The sequence below is a fragment of the Blennius ocellaris genome, assembly GCF_963422515.1.
Source record: "Blennius ocellaris genome assembly, chromosome: 1".
Taxonomy (NCBI): Eukaryota; Metazoa; Chordata; class Actinopteri; order Blenniiformes; family Blenniidae; genus Blennius; species Blennius ocellaris.
This window is the reverse complement of record NC_137650.1, coordinates 33,795,685-33,808,150: the sequence shown is the minus strand read 5'-3', so window position 1 is coordinate 33,808,150 and position 12,466 is coordinate 33,795,685. Positions and strand designations below refer to the sequence as shown.

Below are 12,466 nucleotides of genomic sequence, written 5' to 3'. Positions count from 1 at the left end.
CACTGAAATTAGCATGCTAACCAGCTAGCCACCAGCATGTTCAGTCTTGCAACACGAGGCTGCATCTATCCATCATACATAATAATTATGATAGTAATAATAAACAGCTGAGCTGAAGAACACCTGTGGACTGCTGCCACCTAATGCACGGAAATGGCATTGCCAATATTTAACGTACTTCATCTTTAATGGTTGACGGCTTAATGACTCAAAAAAAAAAAAAGCCACTGATCCTAATAAGTCAGTCGAGTTCATGAAGCAACACCGAGACCCGGAACTGAAAATTAGACGGCCATAACGTAATAATATGGACGACACGGCACAGGAAGCTCGCCCGTCGCTCGTTTGTCTGCCGTCTTGCACCTGAACTTCATTTTCACAGCACCACTACCAACGCTACCGGAAGAAAATTGGTTTGGACCAATCCTTCGACGCCCCTTATTGTTCTAGTGGTGAACTACTTCACAACCTCCACTTCCAGGGTGAAGGGACTGCGTAGAGGCTACGCACTGCCTCATGCGTACTGTAGACGCAGTAGTATAGATCAACCTTGAAGTAGTTTTGAAATCCAGAAGTGGACAACAGACGGCGACAACGTCTGCACAGATTTAAAACTAGATACCATTTCGCAAACAATGTCGTCTATTGGCCTAAAACAAATTAAATCTGCAAGCAGCATTAGACGGGACCTCGCAAAAGACTGCCCGTCGGGGGGGTGGCCATGAACGGTTAATCGTTTTTTAAGTGAAAAAAAAAAAAAAAAAGAAGAATTTGTGACTTTTATTTTGAAAAAACGGCGTCGAAACCAGCTAATTAGCTAGTGGTTTGTGACCGCAGCGCCCCCATTAGGCCACCTACCAAATTTCAGCTCAATTGGACAATGTTTGGTAGCATGCTAAAGGGCATGCTACGCCGCAAGCTAGCGGATCCACCTGAAAATGTCAGTGTGGTACTCCCCAGGTTGCCCCGATCCCAAATATGGTCTTACTTCAATTCTAGTGTCAATGACACTGCACTTATGGAACAACAAAGGTTTTTCAGAAAGTTCCACCGACATGAATTTGAGGGCCTTTGTCAGTTCTGTACGCATTACAAAAGGAACTTTTGGCGACGACGAAATACAAAAGAGACCTGCCGTTGGCTGGGCCTAGGGCCCAGCTGTTGGCGAGGTCCCTAATTAAAACCACAGGCAAAAATCTAGTCTATTGCACAATATTAGTTCTGATCTCACGTGGATAAAAAAAAGAATAGAAAGCCATACAGTGACTCTTAATGTAAACATGCATGCTAAAGGCTACAGAAATCCTAATTTGCTCAAAATGTCCGTTCTCATACTGAGGAAAGACGTCAAGCTGCTGATATGTTTGCTTAAAGTGCATCAGGAGTGTTGTATTCAGCGTATCCCTCCAGGCTTCTTCAGCTTCTCACCTGCAGGTCTACCCTGGAGTATCGCCTACATTACGTATGGAACCGCCGCAGCACACTTCAGAGATGACCGGGGAAATAATCCGGAGGGTCCGACTGTGAAAGGGGAATCGGCACGCCGCGTTATTTTTTTACGGGCAAAAAAGGGAAGAATTTGAGCCTGTTCAGCATTCAAGCGCAACACTTGGCGCATATTGGTATTCCGTTGCCTCCCTTTGATTCTGACCTTATTTTCACCAACAGCTCCGTCTCTCAGACCATCAAAGGAAGCTGTCTGAGACGTCCAAGTCCCTGTGATCAGCATACCGAGAGAGGAACGAGCCCTATTAAACCGGCAGAACAAAACAGAGAAGTCGAGATAATAAAAAGGAGGCTCAACTGTCAAGTTTCCAAACCCCACCCCCCCCCCCCCCCCCCGACTGCAGACCCTCCAACAGCATAAAGCGTGTGACATTTAATGAAGTGGTCTGAGGACAGCAGTGAACTCTAAACGGTGTAGCAGGCCATTTCCAGTCTGGCAGATGGTTGTATGTATTTTTCATGCTGTGGAAAACCTGTGACTGAGGTTTTGCTTGGTTGTCATCCGGCGCCTGGGGACGCAGGGCTGAATGCATTCTACACACCACTGCAGAATCACATGATGTCTGACCTCTCCGCCATGGCAAAGCGCCCAGCAAGGAGAAGAAAAAAAAAAAAAAAAAAAACTGGAGGGGAGGAATGTCAGCGTGTTAGTGTGTGACCGAGGTTTGTGCAGAGAAAGATGCACGGGCCCGAGCGTGAACTGAATTTCCCCGCGACTGAATACAACTTTACAGCACTGACCTGTATAACATACTGTTAAGAGAAAAGGGGGGGGGGGGGGGCGGGGGGGGGGTGAAGATGAATGACGAAGATAGGGAGGAGGAAGAGAGTGGAACAGCCACTACTAAAGGATTCGCACTATGTTACTGGGAGGAATAGGAGGGGAGAAGAGGGAAAAATAGCAGTGCCTGACTTCCTTCCTTTGAATGCATCCAATATATCCTGTGAGTCCGTGTGTGTGTGTGTGTGTGTGTGTGTGTGTGTGTGTGTGTGTGTGTGTGCATATCACGCTGGCAGGAAGGCTTTCAGCATATAAATATCACATTACCACACAAGGAAGCGCAGGCATCAGTCCGAGCTTCCAGCCAGCCTAACAAGCTGGGGAGCTGCAGTGTGGAGGTCAGGAGGAGAGCTTACACAAATGGAATTCCACAGAAACCAGCGCTTCTTTTAACAGATAAGTGGCCGGGCTTGCAGCTATGTGATGTGGTAGAAGCCCGGCGGTTTCAGTTGGCCGACATGTGCCGGTGTGCATACATTGCCACATCCGGGATTTTTCTGTATAAAATCCCATTATAGCCCCCTTTATACATCACACACGTAAACAGATGCACATGAGCTTGCCTGCGATTAGCCAGTCGGGCTGCCGAGCTGTCGCGCAAAAGGGGAGCGGCCACTAGCGGGCGCTGCAGAGCGAACGGGCAGAAGACTTGAGTTTTATAAAAAGCGCACAGTGTGACGTTGGGGATATTTCATCAAGAAGCTTATGGTCATTGTACGCGGTACAACGAAATTGCGGTGCAGCTACAGTAGACACACAGTAGACATACAATGGAACGCAGGCAGCCATTCTCACATTCAGCATCGCATTCATATCAGCAGACATACCATGTATACAGAATAACCTAAACATTCACACGCACATTCAGCTCTCATACAGACCCGCTCACACGCACCCAGATGAGTGAGTAAGTGAAGGACAGTAGCGCAGTAAGGTAAAAAAGAAACATTGCAGGCTATAATACCGATAATAAGTTACAGAAAATACAAAACTAGCTACTTGAGGTACCTTGGCTGAATGGGTATGTCATTTCATCATGCAAAACCAGTGCGGTTTGTCAGTACCTTCATTGATAAAAGTGAAAACAAGGCACTTTCAAGTCAGTCATTACGACGTTAGCCCAGACTGCTCAGGCTAGTTGACCATCGATTACCCAGAGACAATGTAATTGTAAATCATAACCCTAAAAACAAAAACAAAACAAAAAAACAAAACATCCACCTCATTATTGCAATTAACTTACAAGTCCTGCTTCCACTTATTCAAGGCTCCAGGAAGCTGGACGCTGTTTTTTTTTTTTAACGTTTTCATTTCTGAGAAGTTTCACGTTTCTACAATGGTATTTTTGAAAATGATGTCCGTTTACACGGACATGGCAGAAGTGCTGAAAACAATGTAGTAAACCTCGCAGGCGACGAATTGGCGTTGATTGTTTTTGTAATGAAGCCACACACGCACACACACAACGATTCGCTATAAAAGTTAACAATGGCGGTAAACGGATATTAATGTGGACAGACAACGAGGCGCACACGTGCAGAAGAACTACTAACTGCAGCCATGGCGAGCATGTGCAGTAGCGGCATTTTAGAAAAGTTGCGTTTTCCCTCCGTTTTCAAGGAGACCGTCCCTGTACCGTTTTCAAAATGTTTCACCTGAGGAAATGTTTTTGAGAAAGTTGTGTTTTCAGCGGCTCCGAGCACCCTCGCCATGTAAACAGACACCCAATACCCTATGACAATTTCTCGTTTTCACTTGAAAACGTCATTATAAACGAGGCCTAAGTGTTAACCTGCGAGGCTCCGAGTGGGGACGATTGTACGATTTTCAAAAATATTGAAATATTCCAAATCAATTTAAAGCTACAATGGAGAATAACTGAAATGATGGTTATCCACATACATCCAGGATTATCAAGAATAGAAAAAAAAAAACACAAAAAAAGGAAGCATGATGCAACAGATGGTGTGACCCCCCCCCCCCCCCCCCCCCCCCCCCCCCACCCCCTGCAGTGAGCCCTTATCTCACCATCCCTGCGTCAGTCGGGGATTACAAGAAAGAGGCAGGAGACGTCGAGGCGGCTTAAATTCACAGAAGAACCACCGAAATGCTTGAAACAACCTTCCTACCAAAGTGAGGTGATCTCAAATCCTCATTTCATCGAGTTTTATTCCCGTTTAATCCTGTTCGTATAACATAATGCGAAACTGTGAAGATATTTTATGGGCCGGGCGTCCCTCTGGGATCATGTCAAGGCCCACTACTTTTAGCTTCAGATACATTGTTACAAACTGCTCGTTAATGCAAATTACACTATATGGAATAGTCTCGTGTACTGATGTGCTGCTGAGCAGCTCCATAGGATTTAGCTGTTATTAAACATTCATAATGTATAAGTATCAATACACAGCAGATTTATTTATTTCTTTGTCTCTGTAATCAAAAAATATCCTTTCTCTGCTATTTTACTTGTCGGACTGATACCAGACCACGAAACATGCAAACCAGGACAGGCTGAGCGAGGTGGTTAGCATAGCTAACGCCAGTCGCCATACTGGACCTCCAGCTCAACACATCAAAACATGACGGCTTGATTGTTGCCTCCTTTTATTGACTCATCTTTTAAATAAAAAAAAACATGATATACAGTGCCTTTAAATGACAGGAGGGGAAACATAAATCGCACATTTCATGTGCATGAAATATGCATGTATCCGACACAGGTGTGTGCGTTCTTTGGGATCCGGTAAGAAATCAGACTCTTAGTAAGACTCTGGGCTGATCCCATCGATTCCTGCACTGCGGGAGCGAGCTGATGGCGCGACTTAAGCTCCGTATCGGGTGTGATGTACTCTTGTCTGTCCTGCTTGGAAGACTGAAAAATGGTGAGGGAGTAGATAGAATTAGAACGGCGTTACAACATTGATTTATTCCTTTTTTTCTTCTGTATTTTGTACACAACACTGAGACTCGAGCTGAAAAACATGCGTAACGCAAGGATGATGCTTTATTTGAGACGTTTGACTGTATTTTGCAAAGAAATTGGCTTCATGTTCAGTTTTCGATAGAAAAATATAGACATCTTTATCACGTATAATCTGCAACACGATAAAGGAAAACGTATTATTGCACGTACTGGTCTGGTCTACTGGAGGTGAAATTGACTGTGAGTTGTTTGCATCTGGCTTCATTAGAATCACCGTTTTAGTCTTTATGTGATATTATGTATTAATGCAGATCTGAAATGCACCACGAACTCCAGAGTGGTTATAATGTTACGACCCGATGTTGTTGATTTTATTCTGAGCCGCCGCACCGATAAACCTGCTTCAGTTTGACTGGAGGGCTCTGCTCATCCTTTTTAATTATCTCAATAGAGCCTCTCACAGGTAAGAAAAAAAATCTCTCTTCCATACCAATCATTTTTTTTTTTTTTACCCACAACCCCCCTCTGCCCTCTGCAAGCAGGCAGGTCAGGCTGAGCACTGAGGGGGGTGGAGAGACAGAGAGCGACTCATAATGGCTGGCCAATTATCAGCAGCGAGGAGGGGAGGGGGGGGGGGAGGGGGGGGGGGGGGGGCGGCGAGCAGCGAGGAGTGAGAGATTATGGGGGAGAATGGATCAATACACCAGTCAGTTTCTAATGAGGGGAAGAATTGGTCCGAGTCAAGCAGATGGAAATCCTGCTCTGCCTGCGGTGGTCTCTTCTGCGCTGTCTGTCAGCGGGAGTGGAGGCTTCTTACGTCTCCGGTCGTGCGACGGCGCCCCGACTGGAGGAAGTGGAGCAGACGTGTTTACGTTTCGGTGATTTCAGGCGCAAACGCAAAACTTTATTTGCGTTTCGGGCGGCCGTTTACACCGCGATGGCGGTTGGAGCCACTGGAAACGCAACTTTTTGAGAAAAAAACCCCCAAAAAACACACAAAACGGCTACAAAGCTTGGGCTCCGTCGCCGTGGAAACGGACAAAAAAAAACGAGACTTTGTGCCAAGGACTGATACATTATTAATAAAATACAATAGAAATGATTTATTAATCCGTGGGGGGGGGGGGGGTGGGGGGAATTCTTGAAAAACCCTGAGGGAAATCCAAGTTTTCAGCAGCCCACATGCAACGACAATAAAAACTCAACAGGCAAGTGAGTCACCAGATTAACGGCGACGTTTAAGGTTAGCAGTCGGGCTGTCAGAATTAGTTTTCCACCTTAAAGTCCCACATTAACGTGAAGCGAACGTTCGTCTGGGATTCCGCTGTCCTCGGCTGCAGCACCGTTGTAAATAAGAAGGCGTCCGCTCTCCTCTCAGACAATGTCTGCAAGTTAGTTTATCTTAGTAGCTGCGTGAAACAAAATAGTAACTGGCACGGTCATGTGGATAAATATTTGATTTGAAAAAGGTTTTTGTTAACATGAACCACTAAAAGGTGCTAAATAAACACATTAAGTGCATATACATTCCCTTTTTTCTTGAGTCTATTTGCTCGTGCAAAATGAAACGTGATGAATAAAGATCATCTATGAATGATATTTAATCGCGAGTAATTGAAATTAATCCACAGCAACCTTTTTGATTAGTCTAATTACAAATTGAATCATTTGACGGCACGAGTTAGTACACAAAACACTTCCAATTAAAAATGTATAGAAATACTAAATGTGTTACTACTAGATACACAGAACTTGCCCATTTCAAGGCACAATTTCGACAGGAAGCGCAAAGCCCCGCTGCAGTAAACTACATGAGGTGGATCGACGTTGAACAATCTGCGCAAAAACGATGCGTTTCCACCTGAAACGTCGTCGTGGAAACGTGGCCACTGAAGAAGCCTGGAGAATAATGGCTGTCTGTCCTTCACCACCAACCCCCTCCCTCTCCCTGCCTCTCTCCCTCCTCCTCCTCCTCCCCCCTTTTTAACCACCCACAGCTGCCAGCACAGGACAGTAAATCCTACACCTCACCCACTCACCCTGCTCAGCAGCTCAGCAATGTGCGACTCTGCACCGCCACACAACACGGCCTTATCTACTTACAGGGAGAGCGATTTCACCGCGGCGTTCTCCAAAATGGTGCCTGGAACAGACTCTAACCAACTGCTTGGGCATTCGGTACTGTTATTCCTCCACTATTGTCTGCATCTGCCTTTGCTGTCTTTTTTTTTTTTTTTTTTCAGTTTCTGAGGGGCCTTGTGTGGGGTTTGGGGTTGGTGGAGGAGGGGGGGGGGTGGAGGCGTTATTTATGGCTGCTCTGTGCAACTGGACACACATACACACACCCTTTCACAGGATGAAAGGGCAGTCACACTGCCTGCAAACATGATTTTACAGCCCTGGGTGGAATGAGTGGTGGAGGAGAGAATGAGGACAGAGTACAAAAGGGGAAAGCCCTTAGATTTACAGGTCCCTGCAGTCTCAATGCAACCGTGTAGCAGCGCACATTTTCTTAAGGTGATTCGCTCTTCTTTCTTTTTTAAACCTTCCTTAAAAGGAGGGAAAAAAAAAAAAAAGACTACCGTCTTTATGCAGGGATGGTAAACAGTGGTGAAACATCCCCGGAGGGGAGCAGCGCTTGTTCTCTTAAAGGCAATTCTGAAATATGGCTTGTTTCAGCATCTGGATAATATAGAGTGTGTGTGTGTGTGTGTGTGTGTGTGTGTGTGTGTGTGTGTGTGTGTGTGTGTGTGTGTGTGTGTTGTGAAAGATTCCCCAGCTTATGCATATATATACTTTATGAATACATCTCGGTGTCTTTGAAATTCTCATTTCAAGTAGTATTTTTTTTGCGGCGATGCACCGATACCACGAGTAAAGAGCGCTCCCCATACTATAATCATGTTCAGCATGACGCATCACTGGTGCGTGAGCCCTGAAGCGCTTTTGCATTTAACATGTGACGCAGCTCTACTGGATCTACTGAGCAAGTTACACTATTGAGCGACACTGGGCTACTACTCCGCTACTCCGTGCAGCATCGGACCAGATCATTTCATCTCAAATTTTATTGGTTGAATACCACGACTTTCTGTTTTTTCACATTATATTATATTTGGTATGATTTATAAGTATTGCAGTGCGATAAGAGGACAGCCTGTGCAGTTAAATTGGCAGAATATAAGGTGGTAATCTTCATTTACACTGACCCACATATACAGCTGGTTCAGAGCTGCTATGAGCAGCCACACCTCTAGGGGGCAGTGTAGCAAGAAGCATGAAGTCACGATAGCCAATCAGAATCCTGGAAAATCAACACCACGTTACTTGGAGACAAGGAGTCTCAGGGTCGTTGGATGAGGGTGTATTGGGGGGAGGCAAGCTTTGTTTCATGTTCTTTTAGTGTATTGTATCGTCAAAGCTCAGTGAAAAAATAAAATTAATGAAAGTATTTCTATGGAATACATTATGTGATAGTGAGCAAAGACTAGGGATGGAATTCCAGTTAATGCCACCGTGTGTAAAAGAAAAAGAAAAAAAATCAGCGTTACTGGGGCCGCTTGAAATAAAGGCAAAAATATCTCTGTCTGTTTCACTCGAGATGAAGTCAGAGTGTATGTGGCTGCTCAGCTAAAATGAGTTTGACCCCCTCCCCCCTCCCCTCCCCGGCTCGATACAAACACATTGATATTGATGGAATCAGTGTTTCTGCTCCGATATTGACACCAGACACACGTCCCAGAATTATCCGCGAGGAGACCGGTCCACTTCAGACGAGCACTGAGAGCAAAGAGCCAGAGGCAAGACGGCGGCGGTGAGGAACGGCCATGTAATTAGGTTTCAATGTGTTCCACCGACACGGGCTGGGGGAGCCACAAGACTATTTACTGGGGAGCGGGGTGCATTTTCCTCTTTATACTCGGTAGAGCTGCAATTAATTAAACTAATTTGGGCGTTAAAAAGCTCAGACTAAACAGTTTACGAGAGCGACATGGACGGCAGTGGCCGAGCAGCCGGCCGAGCAGAGCCACATCAAACCAGAGTCCCTGAAACAGTCTGTCTTTATCCTATAAACAGATCCAGTGAAAAGAAGAGCTGGTATTTTGGTCTCTGTGGTGCACACTGCCTCTCATGGTCTTCCCATCAAACGAGGAGCGTGTGGGTTTAAAGGTGCAGTCTGACACCTGCTGGCGACACACGGTACTGCACCGATCCCGCAATATTGTTTGTGCAATGTCAAGCACACTTATGTAACATTTACAGACCTATGCATGCCAAAATAAATGTCTGTAGCCAAATGGCTCTCACTAGATGTTGGATGCATGTTCTTGAACTCCCCTATCTTCCTTTAGAATATAGTATTTATCAAAAAACAAAAAAAATAGTGACCCAGATATGATTAGAAAACGTTTAAAGAAAAATCTGGACTGAATTTGTCCACACAATGCATGTTTTTAAAAACCATAATGCTCCTTTATAATGTAGTACTTGCAACAACAAAAAAAGATATGACTTTATGAGATAAGATAAAACAACATGGCTAGGACTAGAACAATTTGGAACAGGTTTTATGCACACAAAGCTTCAACAAATCAGTTGTTTATCACATTTTGTTTGGAAAGAATAAAAAAAAAAAAAAAGCTAAAGCAAGGAGAGTTTTTCCAAAACAATGTCCTACAATAACAATTGAATTCACGATCATTTGATCGTTTGCACAATAAAAATGTGGGAGAGTCACATCATCACAGGCAGTTTAACGGTCACGCATTAACCTGAAAAACATGTTTTTGGACTTTGCGAGCCGCCCGATGTACCGGGAGGAGATCCAAACTCCACAAATGAACGTTCCAAAAGCAGCTGGAACACCATCAAAGCTCAATGATTGTCTTAGTTTACAGGTTACGTGGATGAGATTTATATCCACAACACTTTTCTGCAGAAACACGCCGAAGAGGCCGGAACTTCAATTAGATTTCGCCGAATAAGATTTTTTGCATTGTATGTATAAATGAATATAAATATATAAAGTACATGCATAAATAAATAATCAACACTGTTGATTTATTTAGATTATATCGAGATAAAATTGTCTCACTGAGTAAGAACAGATTTTTCCCAGAGATATCTTCCAGTATGTGTCGGTTCTTTAAAATCCCCGTCTGTCTGATGAAAATGCGTGAATCTTGTTTGTGATCCAGACGGTTGTGCCGAAGCCCTGTGACGACTGAGATATGAGCTCAAAGCTGCATTTCTCTGCTTTCTAGTTGATTTTGCAATAAACGCCAACTCGTTTGTTGCTTTCAAAGTCATCCTGTCAGGGTGAGTTGGTTAAAACGCGCAGAATGAAACAGTTATTAGAGACATTTTTAGAAAACTTCACGGTATTTTGCACCAGACGGTTTCATCAAAAAATGGCTTTATGCTAAGATTGGAGCCAGTTGTAATTGTTTGGTTTTCTGAAAATAGACATTTTCATCACACACACACACACTCCACAACAATGAAAAGCTTTAAAGGTCAAATTTAAAGGTTATTATGACACGACTCTGCCAAGTGTGACATGACGGATCTCGGAGGTACGACTGGTGGGAGAACAAGTTGCTGCATCGTCGTCCAACAGCAGAGCCTGAAATAACGAGCTGATGTTTGGTTTCCAACTGACCTGCTCTCTGAACTGCTCCTGCGACAGACAGTCGCTCACGTTGACGCAGCCCAGCAGGCAGCCGGCGGGATAATCTTTAGGAAACTTCGGCTCTGCGAGAACAAGAACGAGAACGAGCGACCGCAGGTTAATCCTCGTCAACTCACCTGGGAAAAACTTCAATTTAACTCCCTGGTCAGTTATGATGAACGTGTTTGTATCCGGTGAAAACTGATGAGTTTTACTTTATCAATAATAATAATAATACATTTAATTTGGAGGCACATTTCAGGTCGTCTTAGAGAGAATAAAAGCATAAAAAGACATGAAAAATTAAAAACAAAACATAAAAACAAGTGACGTTATACCGTGTTCAATTAAAGCACATAAACAAGTTTGAACAGGGAGTTTTGAGTTTAGTTTTGAACGATGTAATAGAGTGTGACTGTCGTGCTGAGCAAAAATGAATCAATCAATTCTTTTGTTCATATATATATACATTATATTGATTTAATGGTGAGGAATATTTGCTCTTTATTATTTCAGATTTTTTTTTTTTTTTTATTAAATAAACAAATAATCTTGCTTTATTCATTACCAATTCTTTTTAATCACATATATATATATATATTATACTGATTTAATGGTAAGGAATATTTGCTCATTTATTATTTCATATTTTTATTATTGTTATTTCTTTATTAAATAAACAAATAATCTTGCTTTATTCGTTACCAATGCTTTTGTTCATATATATATATTATATTGATTTAATGGTGAGGAATATTTTCTCATTTATTATTTAATATTTTTATTGTTTCTTTTTTTGTTAAATAAACATTTTTCATTTATTTAACATTTTTCCAATACAATTTTTTTTTTTTAAACAGTTATTCAGTCCCCATATTTGGGTTTACTAATGAGCTCTATGAAACATCACGGGGACGTTCACCAGTGTTGTTGATTAAGTTCATCTCAACTCAACTTTATTTATAAAGCACTTTAAGCAGCCGTAGCTGAGACAAGTGCTGTACATTGAAATAAAAATATAAGAGGCAAAATAAAAACATTAAAACAATTTAAAAAAAAAAGTTAAGCAACAAAAACAATCAGATGGTAAAACAATAAACAAAACATAAAAAGTTAAAACAGTAAAAAAAACAAAAAACGAAGGCACACTGCGTACAGGGTAAGTAACTTCATGTTGAGTTTTATCCATTTGTATCTCCATATTCTATTTTTTTGGGGTCCATTGTTTTGTACTTCACTTGGATTGTGTTTGATTTGTGTAAATGTCCCTCCATGTTTACTTCTGCGTCACCAGTGAAAATCCAGACACTTGGTTTTGTACCACAAATGTCCAACAGGGACAAATGGAGGAGAAAGTGAAAGTGTAGAACAATAACTGAATATATGAACACAAGCAAAAGCTGCAGACCTTTCTTGTAGAGGTGGCGGTACATGGCCTCCACTTCCTGGACCTCCTGGGGAGTGGGCGTCTTGGCGGCGGCGGCGATCCAGAGTCGACCGCGGTGCGACGTGTACCAGGTCCGTCCTTCCACCCTGGACAGGAAGACGTTAAGACCTGCCAGTGTGCAGCAGAAGGAGCAGC

At 43.1% G+C, this 12,466-nt stretch overlaps 1 protein-coding gene across 2 annotated transcripts in view; it reads right to left on the bottom strand.

The window, feature by feature from the left end:
* Nucleotides 1-12,466, bottom strand: part of trip4 (thyroid hormone receptor interactor 4) — a 119,120-nt gene that overhangs the window by 99,349 nt on the left and 7,305 nt on the right. For both annotated transcript variants that reach the window (XM_080500621.1, XM_080500622.1), the window contains 2 exons: nt 12,293-12,417; nt 10,876-10,967 (listed from right to left, as the gene is read on the bottom strand). In XM_080500621.1, the coding sequence (XP_080356747.1) occupies nt 10,876-10,967; nt 12,293-12,417 (217 nt within the window). The remainder of the gene's footprint in view (nt 1-10,875; nt 10,968-12,292; nt 12,418-12,466) is intronic.